At 51.2% G+C, this 16,883-nt stretch overlaps 2 protein-coding genes across 6 annotated transcripts in view; both read left to right on the top strand.

The window, feature by feature from the left end:
* Ube2d4 (ubiquitin conjugating enzyme E2 D4) overlaps positions 1-1,219 on the top strand; it is a 28,595-nt gene extending 27,376 nt beyond the window's left edge. Inside the window, exon 8 of one of the 3 annotated variants that reach the window (XM_074065460.1) lies at positions 70-1,219. In XM_074065460.1, the coding sequence (XP_073921561.1) occupies positions 70-85 (16 nt within the window). In that variant the 3' untranslated portion in view covers positions 86-1,219. Of the gene's footprint in view, positions 1-66 lie in introns of all 3 variants that reach the window. The other 2 variants (XM_074065459.1, XM_074065462.1) reach the window with 2 other exon arrangements.
* Positions 1,220-2,791: 1,572 nt separating this feature from the next.
* On the top strand, positions 2,792-16,240 carry Dbnl (drebrin like). 3 transcript variants are annotated; one of them, XM_074065449.1, is made up of 13 exons: positions 2,792-2,985; positions 6,970-7,025; positions 9,028-9,140; positions 9,729-9,803; positions 11,191-11,337; positions 12,295-12,372; positions 12,548-12,699; positions 12,814-12,862; positions 13,227-13,320; positions 13,877-13,972; positions 14,077-14,189; positions 14,808-14,913; positions 15,442-16,240. In XM_074065449.1, the coding sequence occupies exons 1-13, from the start codon at positions 2,903-2,905 to the stop codon at positions 15,579-15,581; spliced, it is 1,302 nt and encodes a 433-aa protein (XP_073921550.1). In that variant the 5' UTR covers positions 2,792-2,902; the 3' UTR covers positions 15,582-16,240. The 3 variants fall into 3 exon arrangements, with proteins under 3 accessions (XP_073921550.1, XP_020018620.2, XP_073921551.1); XM_020163031.2 differs by having other exon boundaries at positions 12,811-12,862; XM_074065450.1 differs by lacking the exon at positions 9,028-9,140 and having other exon boundaries at positions 2,827-2,985; positions 12,811-12,862.
* The last annotated feature ends 643 nt before the right edge of the window (positions 16,241-16,883 follow it).

Below are 16,883 nucleotides of genomic sequence, written 5' to 3'. Positions count from 1 at the left end.
TTCCTTTGTGGGCCATATCTTAAAGCAACGGATCTATGATGAATAAATGGCTATTAATTCTTCCAGCAGTTTCTGGGTTTGCTGAATGAAGCTGAGATGGTGATCCTCTGCCAGGCTCCAGGAAGACCCAGGAGTTCCAAGAACACAGCAAAGGATCAAAATCTCATAGCAAGGGATTAAAATCCCAGTATGCAAATGTCCATCAAGTCTGGTAGTCCATGAGAGGAACAGTCTATCAACACCACCTCTGCAGTTGCTCAGTGAAGACCATATTTCTGTCTCTGAAATTCAGGAAGAAGTCTTCCTTGGTGTCAGAAGTGCTTATAGGCCTCATCTGCAGATTCCTGGCCTGGGTTTTGTCCCTGGTATCCAAGGAGGCAGAGAAGGAGCCCTAAGGTCAGCATGGAGCCACTTGACTCTCGTTCCCTCTCATGGCTGGCTCTTGGGCACATCTTCTTATTTTGGAGTACTGGGTAACAGACCTGTCTTGGATTTAGTCATGGATGCTGGGTCCTCTGAGAAAAAGGAGACTGTGGCTGCCAGTATCCCAAAGACAGTAGCCTGCTGCCATGTGGGAGGAACTGAGGGTCCAACCTAAGCAGCCTCCCCTCCAGAGTCTGGCTCCTGTACCTGCTGCCCACTAGTGAGGGGAGGAAGAACTTGTTCTTCACTGGCTTTGGTGCCCCTACCTTGTCTGGAATTCCCTATTGACAGATTTTATTTGAAAAAAAAAAAAGCTAAAGAGACTGGGGGTAGGAGGGACTATCAGACCAGATAGTGGCTTCCTTGATTTTCCTAAAAAGTATGTCTCCTCCTCCGCCTCACTTTCCCCAGGCCTCCACCTTCCAATCAGATGTGCTGGATGACATCCAGCTACCTGCAACAGGGCACCTTGAGAACAGGTTCCTGGCCAGTCTCCATGTTGGAGGGTGACAATAGAGCTGTCCCTTGGAGTCTGTCTCTCACCCTGGCATCTCCAAGTCCATCCAAAATGGCCTCAGTGACTGAACTGTCACTGCTTGCTAGTCATCATAGTAATTTTCTAGTTACACTCAATGTTATTATCAAAGCACTGACCACTTGCAGTATATAAGATGTGGAGGGGGGCTGGGTGCTGGTGTCTCACACCTGTAATCTAGCCACTCAGGAGGCAGAGATCAGGAGGATCGCAGTTCAAGGCCAGCCCAAGCAAATAGTTCATAAGACCCTATCTTGAAAAGGGCTGGTGGAGTGGCTCAAGATGTAAGCCCTGTGTTCAAGCCCCAGTACTGCAAAAAATAAAAAAAGATGTGGAGGGGTGGGGGGGACACACATAAAACACAAGAAAAATGGGAGTGGAAGACAAGTGAAGATGGTCTACATATGACAGGTCACATCCTCTCCTCTTTAAAATCCATTTCATGCTGAATAAGATCCAAGGCCCTTCTGGCCGCCTTCTCCCTCTGCCCCATCCTTCAGACTCATTAGGCTGGCTTCCACCATAACACTTTTTTCCAGATTTTCCCATGACCTGCCCCTTTGCAACCCTCATTTGTTCTTTGCTCCAGTGTTCTCTTCTCAGAGGATTTCCCTGAACTGTCTTGCTGAAATAGCTCCCCACACACTAGAGCAGGAGGAGAATTCTTGATGCACCTTTACTTCCCATCACTAGTGAGCCTATAACAGTGCAAGCCATTACTTTTGCCTCCTCTCCCAATCTTTTTTTTTTTTTTTTTTTTTCAGTTTTGGAGTTTGAACTCAGGGCCTACACCTTGAACCACTCCACCAGTCCATTTGTAATGGGATTTTTTGAGATAGGGTCTCGAGAACTATTTGCCCAGGCTGGCTTCGAACTTCAATCCACCTAATCTCTGCCTCCTGAGTAGCTAGGATTACAGGCATGACCACCTGCATCAGCTTTTTCCCCATCTTTAATCTTCATCTTTCCCCTAATCCTTTTCCTAATCTTTTAACAACCCATCCCTTTCACATGGTATTCTAAAGTGTAAAGAGAGGCCATTATAGGGCCAGTGCAGGTGGCTCACAGCTGTAATCCCAACTACTGGGAAGGCAGAGGTAGAAGGAGCAGGGAAGGAAGCTGTGAGCTGCCTTGCATCATGGCCTGGCCTGTTTCAGGTCGTTCGGCCAGTGCAGGCTCATTTGTGGATAGAAGGAATGTGTGAGCAGGATTGAGGCAAGATGGGCCCTTCCTCCCAGAGGGGGCAACCATTCCCATGTGGCAGTGCTGCACAAGGCCAGTTCTCTTCATTCCTCCACTACCCTGGCCTCAGTTTTTTTTGGCCTTGGACTTGCAATCCTGTCTCAGCCTGCCAAGTGCTGGGATTACAGACATGTAGCACCACATGCAGCATCGCAGATCAAATTTTCATGAGGTTCCACATAATGGCTCAGGGTACGCATTAGAAGAGACACCCAAGAATCCATGATCTCAGCTGGGGGCGTGCCTCAAGTGGTAGAATGCCTGCCTAGCAAGCACAAAGCCCTGAGTTCAAACCCCAGTACCGCCAAAAAAAGAAGAAAAATAAATCTACGATTTTTCAAGTGAGGGCATTAACTGGAGGATTGGACTAGGACCCCCCCCCCCGCCCCGCCCAAACACACACAGCAAGCGCTAGTCCGCGTCCCGGAAGATCACTTAGAGGGCGAACAGAGGCCGTGCAGGCTTGGCTCGGATAGTTCACATGCGTCGGCAGACCGGAAGCTCAAGCCAGCTATCCGGGCACCAAGCCCAGAAGTGGGCTCCCTGCCCTTCCTCCCTGCTTCCGCTTCCGGCCTCCGGGGCGTGGCCTCGCTTTCAGAGACAAAGCTTCCGGCTGTCGGAGGCGAGGCTGGGAGCAGTCAGTCAGGGGAAGCTGGGCTGGAAAGCTGCAGCTGCTGCGGCGCGGGGACCAAGGGGCGTGCCATGGCGGCGAACCTGAGCCGGAACGGGCCGGCGCTGCAGGAGGCCTACGTGCGGGTGGTCACCGAGAAGTCCCCGACCGACTGGTGGGCACCGAGGCGGGCCGGGGCTTGGGCCAGAGGCGGGGAAGATGGGGGTGGGGAAGGTGCGGGGGCGCGAGTGTCGGGCCGCAGGTGCTGCGGGATCATCCACTGGTGCCCGCCCCATATCCATCACCATGGCCCCGCCGTGCGTGACGGGTGACACCCAGCCTGGGGGAATCCGCGAGTCCCCCAGACCTTCCCCCTGTTGCCTAGTGTCGGCTCTGCGCCGCCGGCCTCGGTGGAGGACCCGGCCTGATTGTGCTTGCTGGCCTCGCTGTGTTCTTTCCAGACTGGGACTTCTCTGCAGGTGCGGGTCCTCCGCAGCCCTCACCCCACCCCCACCCACCCCCAGAAGGCGGAAGCCTCAACGGGTTTGTCTAATGTTGAGATCAGGGATGGGAACATGTGCTTGCCCTGAAGGCTCCGTCAAGGAGGTCAGAAGTCTGTGTCCCTGCTTCTCTGAATGTGGATTGCAGGACCTCCATTTCTCTTTCCTGTGCCTGAGTCATGGGAAGAAGACTGGAAGTAGGATACTGGCCACTTATCTGGGAAAAGGTCCCACGTTCCCTCCTCCACCGACCCAAGGCATCCTCTACTAGGCTGTCATTGTGTAGGTCTCATCATTCAGTTAATAGGTCTTTACAGTACTGGCAGCATGGATTCTAACTTTGGGAAGCCTCTCCCCCACCTCTGCACTCCTCCCCCCAACAAACACACAGACACACACACAGGTCAGCACTCTTCAGTGTGAATAAATGGTGTGGCAATACCCTTTCACTTTCCCATTTGCTTAAATTGCTTTTATTGACCATTTTTTAGCACTTTCAGTTCTTAGAAATATGCTGAGAATGGTGGACTAAGGTGACCAATCTTAGGGAACAGAAACTGGCCTTTAGAGGTGGAGCCATGGTGAGACCATCCCACCCTGTGGTCAGCACCTAAGCTCTCCCTGCTGAGTCTGCCTTTGTGTTGGCCCTTCATGGAGCCTTTTTCTGTTCTTTGGGCAAGGCTTCTGTGATTCACAATGTCCCCTTGTTTTAGTGCTTTTTGTCTCCTCTGTACTTCCCTGGCGCCTGCCTCAGTCTTCTGAGGAGCCATCACTGTTTGAGGGTGTGATACCTCATAGCCCAGCTGTGCAAGCCTCCCGTGTTTCTAGACTTTTCTTGGGCTTCTTACTGCCACCTTATCTTGTGCTACCAGTGCTGTTTGCTGCCACCTTGGTCTGGCACTGATTGCTCCATCTACTCTTTGTCCCTCCTGAGGGTACAGAATCTACTCTTTCTTCTCAACATACTCATCTACCCAGACACCCGTGTTGCTGCCTCCTTACCTACTTCCAGGCTCCCACGGCACTGCAGGTTATAGCACTCAGCTGCATGAGTCTCTGGTCTCCACTGGTATTGTTATAGAAATTTAGGTAGTTACTCAATGAGACTATGAAAAAAGATACCTGAACCAACTCACTTCCCTGCCCAAAACTCTGCAGTGTTTGCCTGTTGCACTTTGAAGAAAGACCAGACTCCTGCCTGTCGACTGGCTCCTGATCCTGTTCCTGCTACCCCTCCTGTTTACCTCACTGTGGCCACACCTGTCCACCAACACTCTACCGCAGTCTTTCTCTTCCTCAAACTTGTAAGCTGGTTCCTTCCTCAAACTTGCAAGCTCTCACTCTTGCTCCTTCCTCTGCCTGGAGCATACTTCTTCCATATCATCCCAGGTGGTCCCCAACTTTCCTCCCTGCTCTGAGGCTGCCTTCTCAGAGAGACCCTTTTCTTTCCCACTTTTACTTCCTTCAGATACCTACCTGACACATGCCTTAAACCCTCATGTTTGTTTTGTCACCTGTATCTCTTCACTAGAAGGAGTGGGGTGGCCCTTACCTCTGTAACTTGTTTTGTCACCTGTATCTCTTCACTAGAAGGAGTGGGGTGGCCCTTACCTCTGTAACTGATGCCAAGTTGCTACATGTAGTAGGTGCTCAGATGATGGATGGACTGAGCTGTAGAGAATATCAAAGAAGAGATGGTCTCCAGTTTGGTGGGTCATAAAAAGTTTCACACAGAGCAGGTGCCATTGTACCAGGACTTGCGGCCAGAGACACAGCCTCAGCTCTCCATCTTGGACCTGTCTCCAGATCTTCCCCTGATTTGTTCTCATCTGGTTCATATGTCACTTTCTGTGCCTTCTTCACTCCCCAGTAGCAAATAAGTATGTGTTTTGTCTCTCCTGTAAAAGGTGGTTCCATGGGCAGAACCTCTTAGGAAATGTTCATAGCTGCACTTCTGTCACAGTAAACAGGTTCTTACTATACATATTTGGAAAGAATGATTGAATGATAAGGTGCTTGACACCCCACAATTCCTTGCCATGCATAGTCCAGCACACCATATTTTTTCATGTTGATTTGAAAGAAGGGCGGAGCTCCACTGAAGATGGAAATGTTCCTCTGAACTGGAGATTAAACTCAGGGCCTCACGGTTGCTAGGCAGGTACACTCGAACTACATTTCCAGTCCAGAACTGGAAACAATCTTGGAGGTGTAGAATGATGCCCAGGGGAAAGGGGGATAAAGTCAGGGGTAGTGGCAGACACCAAGCTTGGCCTTATTAGCTACCAGATCCCATCTATCCCCCACCACTGTGCCAGTCCTCATGCCCTGGCAACTAGGGCTTGTGGCTGTCAACAAGAATGTGCTTCTTTCTTCCAGAGGCTCCACCAACTCAGGCTGAATACCCAATTCCTACCTTGTCTTTTCTCCTTATTTCTCTGGGGTTTTTTTGGGTGTTTCTCTCATGTATTCTATTTCCTACTCTGTTACACAGAGCTCTTTCCTACTGGCCTGTCTCCTTCCTGCTAACTTATGCCTGCTTTCTTTGTCTTTCTCAGGCAAGTCCATCTCACCAGTGGCATTGGCAAAGCCCTCATTCCTGGAGCCTCTATCTGCTGGGGAGATGACAGACACTAGGCCAAGTTTTGCCCTTGCCTTATTGTCAGATGGATCAGTGCCTCTACCCTGTGCCTAGGTAGCACTTCTGCATAGTTGGTGCTGGCGGCTGGGCTCTGTGTGCACTGTGAGGAACCTTGCTTGCCTCTGGGCAACCACCAAGGTGTTCTCCTTGAGTAGCCTTTGTTTTAGTCAAGGGACTTTCCATGGCTCAGTTTAATAAAATTTACTGTTTTCTTGCCACCCCCATCACACAAGTTTATACACCAAAATCTTTTCCAGAGTTTATGAGTAATTGAGTTGTATAGGAGAATAAAGACAGCCCAGTGTCAACCATGGAGGGTTAAGGCTCTGCTAGGAACAAAGCTTGCCTATGGTCGGTCATCCGACCATGAGAGGCGTGGCAGCCTGGTGGTCTTAACTCAGACTTTAAGACTGGAAGTGTGGCTTAAGTGGTAGAACACTTGAGGCCCTGTGTTCAAATTCCAGTACTGCTCCTGCCAAAAAGAAAAGACAGTTTTAATTGGAATTTCATGTAGTACCATTGTCTCTTGTGGTTTCTGATGCTGTACACATCTGTCAAGGTCCATGTTTACTGGGAGAGTCTCATACCTGGAAAGACCTGCTATCCTATCCTTTAGGCCTTATGGAAGGCAGTACAGATACATGCACAGGTATTGGGCAGTTTCCCAAGGTGCCTGGTATGTGTCTTTCTCCTTCTTGCTTTTCCTTTAGGTGCTTTGGTTTCAAATTCATATACCTGGTAACCAGATGAGTATTTGACACATGACTGTGTAGAAAGATAGCCTAAAATCCGTGGCTTATGTTTTCCTCTAAGTAGATGTGTGCTCCCCATCTCCATGTCTTTGTCCCTCGTTGAAAGCCCCATAGGTAGTCAGCTTCAGAGCAGCCCCTTGAGTGCCTGCCTGGTAAGTCAGAGCAGGGTGGAGTGGAGCCTGCACCTAAGCCTGCCCTGGTAGGTCTGCTGAAGACAGGTGGAGCCCAGGGTACTGGCCACTGAGCCCAAGTGTGTTTTCTTTCAGGGCTCTCTTTACCTATGAAGGCAACAGCAATGACATCCGTGTGGCTGGCACAGGGGGTGAGTATGACCCCAAGTGGGATCTCAGTTCCGGGAGGCAGCAGAATGAGGTACACAAATGGGAGAGGCTAGGACTGTTATTGGTCCAATTCTGCTGACATTTCAGTCTCAAAGCAGGAGAAAAGGCACACAGACATCCTCTCCTTGTGACTTGACTGGTGAGACCTGCACCTCTAAGAGTGGGAGTAGGACCATGTCAGCTCCATTAAGGGATTCCCTGATCCCTGTTTGTGGACCAGCACCTGGCAGAGCCAGGGGGCTGGTGTCATATCAGTCCCTTGGTTGGCATGGACCCTGGGCATTTGCAGCCAGCTTTGGGTTTCACATGTTTGTTGACGAAGACAAACAGCTTTCTCCTCAGCTTTCTCAGCCCAGGCCAGGGCAGTGCTTCTCTGTCTGGGTCTCATGGGTGACGTATCCTCCTCTGCCTCTGTCCTGCCCTGGCCAGCTACACACAGTGGCCTTGCCCTTATAGGGGAAAGAAAGGCAGTGTTGCTACAGGTGGTCATGGGGCCTCTGTGCAGGAAGGACCAGCTTTCAGATACCACTGGACAGAGGCTGGCAAGTAGACTAAGCCAGAGATGTCAGGATGTGGTCCACAGCCCTCCCTTCCCCCCAGCTGAAACTCAACCCTTCCCTATGCTCAAGACCAGCATATCTGCCCTGTCTGGTCTGCCTGACCTCCTCCCACTCCCAGTCCCAAACAGAACATGGCTTCGTTGTTCAAGAAGTGCCCAGAATATGCTCTCTGCTTGGTCAAACAAGTGCGTGTTTAGCAATTGCTGGTAGAAAGTACCTTTCTGTTATGAGCTGTTCTTTCTGGTACGTTCTCTTTCTAGATTGCCCCTAGGTGGTCATCTCACATGACGTGGTAGGTGTCTTGGGAATTGCAGATATCAGCAATCTGAGTTTCCTATTGCTGTCTCCACTGCCTCAAAGCAGGACTCTGCTGCAAATGTAGCATGTTGACTGCCTCAGGTTCTGCAGGTCTGTGTAGCTGAAAGATATACTCCAACTCCTCTTTATGACTTGGGGAGTTTTGGGGGTTGAAGCTCAAATCAGCAGGTTTCATTTAGGGCAGCCTGTCCTGACCTTCCTCTCTGAAACTGAGGGTGGAGCCAGTTCAGCTGTGGGCTGTTCCAAAAGGTCCTACCTTCTGACCTGTGGGGCCTGACAGGGGTGACTTAGGAGCCCCATGGTTCCTGGCCTTTAGCAGGGGCCAGGGAATAGTAAAATTGATGTAGAGATCCTCCATTTGGAAGGCTGGTGGCTGGTCTACAGTGAAAATGACATTTTTTATTTTGGGTTTAGAGGAGTGTTTTTTAAACTAGTATGGGTAAAAAAGTCACCTAAGGTGCTTGCCATAGTGTATGCTTATAGCCTGTGGCTCATGCCTGTAATCTTAGCTACTTGGGAGCCTGAGATTGGGAGGATCACAGTTCCAGCCCAGCCCAGGCAAAAAGTTTGCGAAACCACCATCTCACCAGAAAAAGCTGGACATGGTGGTGCATACCTGCCATCCCAGTGGCAGCAGGAAACTTAAAATAGGAGGATCACAGTTTAGACTGGCTGGGGCAAAAAGTAAGACTGTCTCAAAAATAACCAGAGAAGAAAAGTGTGGAGGCATGGCTCAAGCAGTAGAGCTCCTGTCTTACAAGTACAAAGCCCTGAGTTCAAACCCCTATACCACCAAAAAGAAGTGAAGAAATGTATACTTCTGGTTTCTACCATATCTATAAAAATCAGCCTAGTGGGGATTGGGCCAAGGAATCTAATTTTTTCTTTGGTAGTGCTGGGGATTGAACCCAGGGTTTTGTACATGCTAGGCAAGCACTGTACCACTGAGCTATACTCACAGTCTCATAAACTTAATTTTAAATATAGTTCCCAGAATGATTCTGAGGCAGATGGGTTGAGAAGCCCTGGTGTTCCCTTCCTGGTGGGCCAAGCATTGAGGCAGGCAAGGGGCACCACTGCCTCTCACCTTCCCTGTGATCTGCAGAGGGTGGCCTGGAGGAACTGGTGGAGGAGCTCAACAGCGGGAAGGTGATGTATGCCTTCTGCAGGGTGAAGGACCCCAACTCTGGCCTGCCCAAGTTTGTCCTCATCAACTGGGTACGTGGACTCATCTAGTGTGACTGGGGAAAGTCCCTCTCATTTTTCCTGCTTTGACTTGACTTCACTGGTTTGACTTAGTAGATCAACCAAACAGCTCATGAGCAGAATAGTTGACTGATTCATTGTGGTCCAAAGAAAAACTGACCTTGCTGCACAGAACTCACCCTCCAACCCAAAATTATTCCTGCAAAATGAAGTGAAAACAGTCATAAGAAATTGCTGCCCCATTCCCTTTGGGGTAGTTGCTCCGATGGAGTAGAAGGTCTGAGGGAGTGCTCAGGAGCCTGGGAGTACAAGGACAGGGGCTCCCGCAGAGCAGACCCCCCCTTAGTTGGGGACCAGGAGGGCTCTGGAAATAACTCCCACAGTGGAAGCCAGCAGCTTCCTGCCCAGGGTCTTGGAGGTGTGAGGGGGTAATCTCATCTGTGTGACTCAGTTGGAAGAATGGATTCTGCTTGGGGAGGGGGATCTGGAGGAGACTGTCTTTTAAAGGAGATAGGGAAGCTTCCAGGTTCCTGGGAACTTGTGGGCAGGAAAGTGGCTTTGGAGGACGCCTGGTTCATGCTAGGTGTGCTTGTGTTGCAGACAGGCGAGGGTGTGAATGATGTCCGGAAGGGAGCATGCGCCAACCATGTCAGCACCATGGCGAACTTCCTGAAGGTGAGGGCTGAGCCAGTTCTTCTGCCCTATAAGCAGCCTTGTAGGATTAAACATCCTAGGTTCCTGGGTGCAAGGCACCTGGAGTCAGGAGCATGGCCACTGAGGGCCCTCAGGGCTTGTCCAGAGGCTGCTCCCCTCTGGGTCAGCAGGTGCTCAGGAGGCAGAGATGTGGCCAACATGAGGACCATGCTAGACTGATCTGGTGGGCAAGGCTGAGCCATGGGTTGTTGTTCATGTTCACTCTGCACTTCGGCAGCATTGTCAGGATTTGGAGGGAGAAGCAAACCACTGATGCTCACCACCTCAGTGTGTGTTCCTTTGGTGCCTTGTTTCCAGTGCATTTCTACAGGATGTGTGTCACTTGTCCTACAATTGTACTTCAATTTCAAAAGCATTTTGACTCAAGCGGCTAAAGAGGTAGAGCACCTGCCTAGCAAGTGCAAGGCCCTGAGTTCAAACCCCAGTGCCACAATAGCATTTATGTCAAAAATAATTTGTAGTTCACTTGTCTGGTGACTTTTTGCGATTCTGCCCATAGGTCTTCAGAAATGCCTCCATTTTTTCATCTTGTAGCTGAAAGAGAAGCTTCCAGGTTTTAAAAAACTTTTTTTGCAGTGCTGGGAATCGAACCCAGAGCCTCCCACTTGTGAGGCAAATGCTCTACCACTGAGCTGTATCCCAGTGAGACTTCCAAGTGTATTGGGTCTATAGTAAGAGTGATTGAGGTCACGGGACTGCTTCTCAGGAAGAAATCAGTGGCTCACTTTTTGTAGAAAGTGTGCTTGTGAATTAACCTAGAAGGTAACATCCACGCACAGGAAATCAATGTGAGTCAATGCCCTGTATAGCTATCCTTATCTCAACCAGCAAAAACTCTTGTTCCTTCCTATTATTGCTTATACTCTCTCTACAACAAGATTAGAAATAAGGGCAAAATAGTTTCTGCTGGGTATTGGGGCGGGGAGAGGGAGGGGGCGGAGTGGGTGATAAGGGAGGGGGTGGGGGCAGTGGGGAGAAATGAACCAATCCTTGTATGCACATATGAATAATAAAAGAAAAATGAAAAAAAAATAAATAAAATACAGTCTGTTAAAAAGTAAAAAAAATAAAAAAACAAAGTGGCTAGATTTTGGTGAAAAAAAAAAAAAAAGAAAGTGTGCTTGTTTCCAGGTAGCCTTTTAAGTTAGTTTTCATTGTTAGAAAGAAGGCCTTTTCTGTGATTCATGCCTATACATCTGAGCTGCAATGGGGACTGTACATCACATAGCACAGGCAAGGCCTTGTCATCTTCTGACACTGTGTGGTGGTGGCCTTTGCTGTGTGGACAGATGGGACTTTAGCCTCTTGTGTTGCAAAACTTACATTTTAAGTGCTGTTCCTGCTGCAGGGGGCCCACGTGACCATCAATGCACGAGCTGAGGAGGATGTGGAGCCAGAATGCATCATGCAGAAAGTTGCCAAGGCCTCTGGGGCCAACTACAGCTTCCACAAAGAGAGCAGCAGCTTCCAGGATACAGGGCCCCAGGCCCCAGTAGTGAGTGTTACCCACCCATCACTGACCCCTTGCTGTTCCAGGCCTGAGGGTTGTTCCCAGTGTCTAGGTGGCTGGTTTCCTCCTGCCTGCTTCCATAGGTAGTAACTCTACAAGGACACCCACCTAACTTGTGGTTTAGTTAGCCATGCTGGAGCCTTTGGAGCCAGCTCTGTGTGGTCAGAGTAGAAAATTTTTTTCCTAATTTTTAATTAGCATACGCTAATTGTACAGGGGGAGTGATTCATTGTGACATTTCTGAGTAGCCTTATGTTGGACATTGGTTAGGTTTGCCCCACAGGGTAGAGGCTCTTTAGGAACACGTAACTGATAGTCCGTTCACCATGTAGGGCCACGATCCAGCATAATCTGGGCTGCTCCTGGCAGTAGCCACTGTGTAGGAACTTCAGGTGGCATCAGAGCAGAACCTGAAACCTTTCTAGCAGTGGGTGGAGCTGACAACCAGGAGCTGTGTCATGAGACATGCACTTGCGACCTGTGGCGATTCCTGTACACACTGCTGTCAGGCAGCCGTCTAAGGAGCAGCCTAGCAGGAGGCCTGCCTTAGAACGGCCTCGTCCTCAGGAATCTGAGACAGGGCCTTTTCTTCCCCATCTATAAGGGCTGAGTGCCACTAGAGACCCCAGCAGTGTTGTCAAGATTCCATGTCCCTGGTGCAGCATTTCCCTCAGCCTCTTTTTTTGCTTATTTTTGAGACAGAGTTTTCCTATGCAGACCAGGCTGGCCTGGAACTCCCAATCTTCCTTCCTCACCCTCCTGAGTGCTAGAATTACAGGCTAGGACGCGTCACCATGCCCAACTTCTGGTCTTCTTTCTCCACTGTGCTCACCTCCTCTCTCAAAAGCCTAGTAAATCTTCTGTGCTGCCCTTTCCTCTGTGTCCGTAGTCCCGAGCTTCCACTTGGGACCAGGTCTCCAGCTTGTGCTCTGTGCCCCACAGGGCTCTGTGTACCAGAAGACCAATGCTGTGTCTGAGATCAAGAGGGTTGGCAAAGATAGCTTCTGGGCCAAAGCTGAGGTGAGTGCAGTGACAGTCCAGGCGGGCACGGACTGTCGTGACTGTTCTGCCTGCCCATTCACAGATGGTTAAGTCCAGGGCTAGTGAGCAATGGGCCATAGCTATGGGACCCCATGCTGGCAAGGAGTGAGGCCAAGGGGGCAGCATGGGGCTGAGCAGGCAGCTCCTTCTGCAGAAAGAGGAGGAGAACCGCAGGCTGGAGGAGAAGCGACGAGCTGAGGAGCAGCAGCAGCGGCTGGAACAGGAGCGCCGGGAGCGGGAGCTGCAGGAGGCTGCCCGCCGGGAGCAGCGCTACCAGGAGCAGCACAGCAAGGCTGGCCTGCCGAGGTGAGCCTACCCTCAGTTGGGCTCACTTAATCCCTCAGAGGGAGGAGGACAGGGCAGAGCAAGAGGGGCTGCCAACAAGCCTCAGATCTCCCCCTCACCCGATCTTCTCAGCAGCTTGTATGAGCAGCAGCATGAAGCAGTTTCAAGGAACAGAGAGGAGTGGGTGAGTCTTGGTCATCTCCTCTCAAACGGCTTGGGAACTTGCTGGTTTGGACCCATCTCAGTCACATGTTGAAGCCCCTGGCCTCAAAGGGAGGGCGCAACCCAGACCTATGCAGTGAACCTGAGCCACATCTGGGCACATCAGAGGTACCAGTTGGGAGGAAAGCCAGGGGTAGAAGCTTCTGGCAGGGACCACAGCCCAGTCCTGGGAGAGGCCTTGTCAGTTCCTCAGCTTCGTGCACACATACTGCCATCCCACCCCACCCCCTGCCACCACTTGGAAGGCCTACCTTCTGAGGTAGAGCAGTGAGGTAAGAAGCTCTTGGGTTCCTGCTCAATGTTGGGGTCAATGTGTGTCCTTCTAGGAGTCCACTGCTCAGTCAGCCCCACACCCGCGGGAGATTTTCAAGCAGAAGGAGAGGGCCATGTCCACCACCTCCATCCCCAGCCCTCAGCCAGGTGGGACTCTACATGGGCATGGCCACAAGGCCTGGGTGGGCTAAGGGGAAGCCTGAAGTCCTGCGTAGGGCCTCCAGGGGTAACAAGGGAAACCGTTGTCTGGGGCCCCAGTATCCCTCCTGCCTTTGACCTCATCAGTGACCATGCTGATCACTTTGGTCCCTAAAGGACACAAGACTGGGCAGCCCACCAGCTCATTACTCAGCACATAGCCGTGGCACTTGCTGGGCCCAGCTCCCGTAGGCTGCTTCCAGCACACCTGGGCCTGTGTATGGAGCCCAGGTGGTTTTTTTTGTTGTTTTGTTTTGTTGGGTTTTTTTTTTTGTTTTTTTTTTTTTGTACTGGGGCTTGAACTCAGGGCTTTCACCTTGATCCACTCCACCAACCCTATTTCTGTGAAGGGTTTTTCAAGAGGGTCTTGTGGAACTATTTGCTCAGGCTGGGTTTGAACTGCAATCCTCCTGATCTCTGCCTCCTGAGTAGCTAGGATTACAGATGTGAGCCACTGGCACCCAGCTTAGGTGGTGTTTTTAAGTAGTGGGCATGGTATTTGCAGGCAAGCTGAGGAGCCCCTTCCTGCAGAAACAGCTCACTCAACCAGAGACCTCCTTTAGCAGAGAGCCAACTCCCGCCGTGTCCAGGCCCACAGCAGGCAAGGCGCTTGTCACTCGGGGCTTCGGAGGGGGGTGATGGAGGAGAGGTGGGGGGGTGTTGAGGGAAGGGGAGGGTTAGAACATGTTGTGTTCTCTGGTACAGATGTCTGTGAGGAGCCAGTGCCCAGCACTCCATGTCTGATACAGGCAGAAGAGGAAGAAGCCACATATGAGGAGCCCCCAGAGCAGGAGCCCCTGTATGAGGATCCCCCACAGGTGGGTGCCCTGTGGTGGGATGCAGTGGGTAAAGGACCACAGGCTTGAGTTTTCCATGGCACACTGCAGAGGTTTGGTTTTTCCTTTTCCTGTTTTTGTTTTATTTTAAGACAGGTGCCAAGGCTGGTCTCCAATTAGAGATCCTCCTGCCTCAGTCTCCTGAGTGCTAGGATCACAGGCATGCATCACCATACCCAGATTAGGTTCCGTTTTTTTTTTTTTTTCTTCAGTCCTGAGAATCTCATCCAGGGCCTTGAGCACACTAGGTAAGAGCTCTGCCACTGAGCCAGTCCCACACTGCAGGTTTTTAAGCACATGTGGATTTTCCTTTGACTTTTGTAGTGACCCCATGCTATAAGTTGTGTGGGCCAGCATCTGTGTTGTGTCATTGATACCAAGCAAGGAGAGAATGCCTTGCAGTTCATGGCTCGAGGGATTTGTGTGCTGTCTTTTGGCTGTGTACCTTGAAGTGATAGTTAGGGCAGCAGCACCCCTGCACACACCCCACCACTGCTCCTCATTGCTTCATGCCCTCCATGTGCCGTCCTCTCCCCACCAGCTTCATCTGAACCACCTGAGTGTGAATCTGGGGTAATGTGATCTTCCTCATCCTGGCAGGTGCAGCAGCAAGGTGCTGGCTCTGAGCACGTTGACCACTACACACAGGGCCAGGGGCTCAGTGGACAAGGGCTATGCGCCCGGGCCTTATACGACTATCAGGCAGGTGAGGTGCTCCACCTTGCTGTCATAGGTCCTGGGGTTAGGGGACAAGGGCAAGTGTTAGGGCTCTGAGGGATGGACCCCAGGGATGTCAAGAAGAGCAGACACGGGAGTGGGAGGCAAGTTTGGAGACGGAAGCCTCTCTGGAGTGGTCAGGACCATGGCACTAGAGCTTTTGTCCTGAACAGCCTGGACAACATGCCCCAGACAGCTGCTTACCATCCACTGGCAGGAATCCCAGTTGCTATCCTTGTAAAACAGGTCTGACCGGTGCGATGAGCCAGGCCTGGACACTGGCTCCCAAGCATCCTCTGGTGGAGGCTTTGGGGAAAGCTCGCAGGGTCTTTGGGGAGCTTGCAGGAGTGCTCTGTAGTGTGCCCTGGGAGGGTGGGCACTGTGGTAATGGTGATGCTGAACCCCTGTGGGCTGAATGGCAGTGGGATACTTCTGAGGAAGAAGCAGAGCTGCTCTGAGCTGTAATACAGGAGGGGCAGAGCTCCTGATACAGCACTTGGTCTTGCCCTCATTGCAGCTGATGATACTGAGATCTCCTTTGACCCTGAGAACCTCATTACGGGCATTGAGGTGATCGACGAAGGCTGGTGGCGTGGCTACGGGCCTGATGGCCACTTTGGCATGTTCCCTGCTAACTACGTGGAGCTCATTGAGTGAGGATGAGGCCTGTCTTTACCTTCCCCACGCAGTTGTGGCTTCCTTATTGCTGGAAGAGGAGGCCCAAAAGCTAATGTTGGGCACTCTTCCAGGAATGAAACTCAGATGAGGATGAGGCCTCAGGGCTCCTTCTGGCTTGGGTGGCTCAGCCTTTGTCACTCCAGATGCAGCAATAACCCAGTGATTCCCAAATACGCTTCCTGTAGCCTCCCAGGCTCTCCCACCAGCCCAGCCCTTACCCCAGTGGGATATTGAGCCAGGCTCCCTGTGGCCAGCCCCTGGGGTAACCTGTCCAAAGAGAGCAGCCAGTGCTAAGCTGGGGAGCTCTGAATAGGGGCATCTGGAGGCCGCCTTCTTTCTGCATTTGCCTTTTTTACTCTTTGTGTCTTCTAAGGGGTGGTGGCTACAGCTGTTTAGAATGGCCTCTGGGAACCATGAACTTAAGAGAATTGCTTTTAAGAGAGTCTGTGACCAGTATCACAATGGACCTTGACAGTTTTGGCAGCAGGGAGGTTGACTCACTGGAGCCTGCCTGCCCTGCTCCACTCCATTTCTCTGTCCCTGTGACTGGGCTATGGGAAGTAGGGATAGAATAACCAAGCTCCCATCTCTGGGTATGTGAAAAATCAAAAGACATGTCCTTTGTGTGGCTCACTCGACATCTGCTGGCTCCAGTGTATGCCTCTCAACTTATTTTGGCTTCTGGAAAAGGAACACAGTAGCCCGTACTTGCTGCTCCCCACTTTCTGTCCCAGGCCATCTGTGTCTCTGAAGAACAAATCTAAAAACTGGAATTGGGTCCCTGGGCTTTCAGCTCCGGTCTTCCCTGCAGTAGCCTGAATGTTCCCATGTGAAACCCTCCACCTGGGATCAGCATCTTTTGTGTCTGGGGTGTGTACAAGTTTGTGCATGTGCATCAAGCCTCTGGCCCATCAGCCACCTACAGAAGGTAGAAACCTTAGGGTGTGGCTCAAGTTGGAGGCTTCCTGCATTTCTGTTCTGGGGCAGGCCAAGTCTGCAAAACTCCCTTTCTTGAGGAGTGTGTGTCATGCAGTCTAGCTCATATGCAGACTGAGGTGCTGGCACGCACTGGGTGTTTAGGGAATTAGGTCTTCTGCCTGGGAGGTGCCAGGTGGACATGTTTCACTTAGGTGGAAAACTATGTGAGGAAGCAGCTGGCCCCAGACAGTGGTAAATCCAGCCCCTACCATGTCCTTCCTTTCTCCTGCGAAGACAGTAGGTCTTCACAGGAATTGGGTGTCGCAGGCCTTGAGGCCCCATGGGCTTGTGCCCACCAGAAGT

Source organism: Castor canadensis, chromosome 2 (assembly GCF_047511655.1).
Source record: "Castor canadensis chromosome 2, mCasCan1.hap1v2, whole genome shotgun sequence".
Classification (NCBI taxonomy): domain Eukaryota; kingdom Metazoa; phylum Chordata; class Mammalia; order Rodentia; family Castoridae; genus Castor; species Castor canadensis.
The sequence above is the reverse complement of the archived record's forward strand: the minus strand, read 5'-3'. Positions and strand labels throughout refer to the sequence as shown.

Excerpts from the sequence above, each read along its gene's own strand:
- Dbnl (XM_020163031.2), top strand. The coding sequence starts at position 2,903 with ATGGCGGCGAACCTGAGCCGGAACGGGCCGGCGCTGCAGGAGGCCTAC. Across the intron at positions 7,026-9,027 it reads CCGTGTGGCTGGCACAGGGG|AGGGTGGCCTGGAGGAACTG; the intron begins GTGAGTATGACC and ends TGTGATCTGCAG. Across the intron at positions 12,863-13,226 it reads CAAGGAACAGAGAGGAGTGG|GAGTCCACTGCTCAGTCAGC; the intron begins GTGAGTCTTGGT and ends GTGTCCTTCTAG.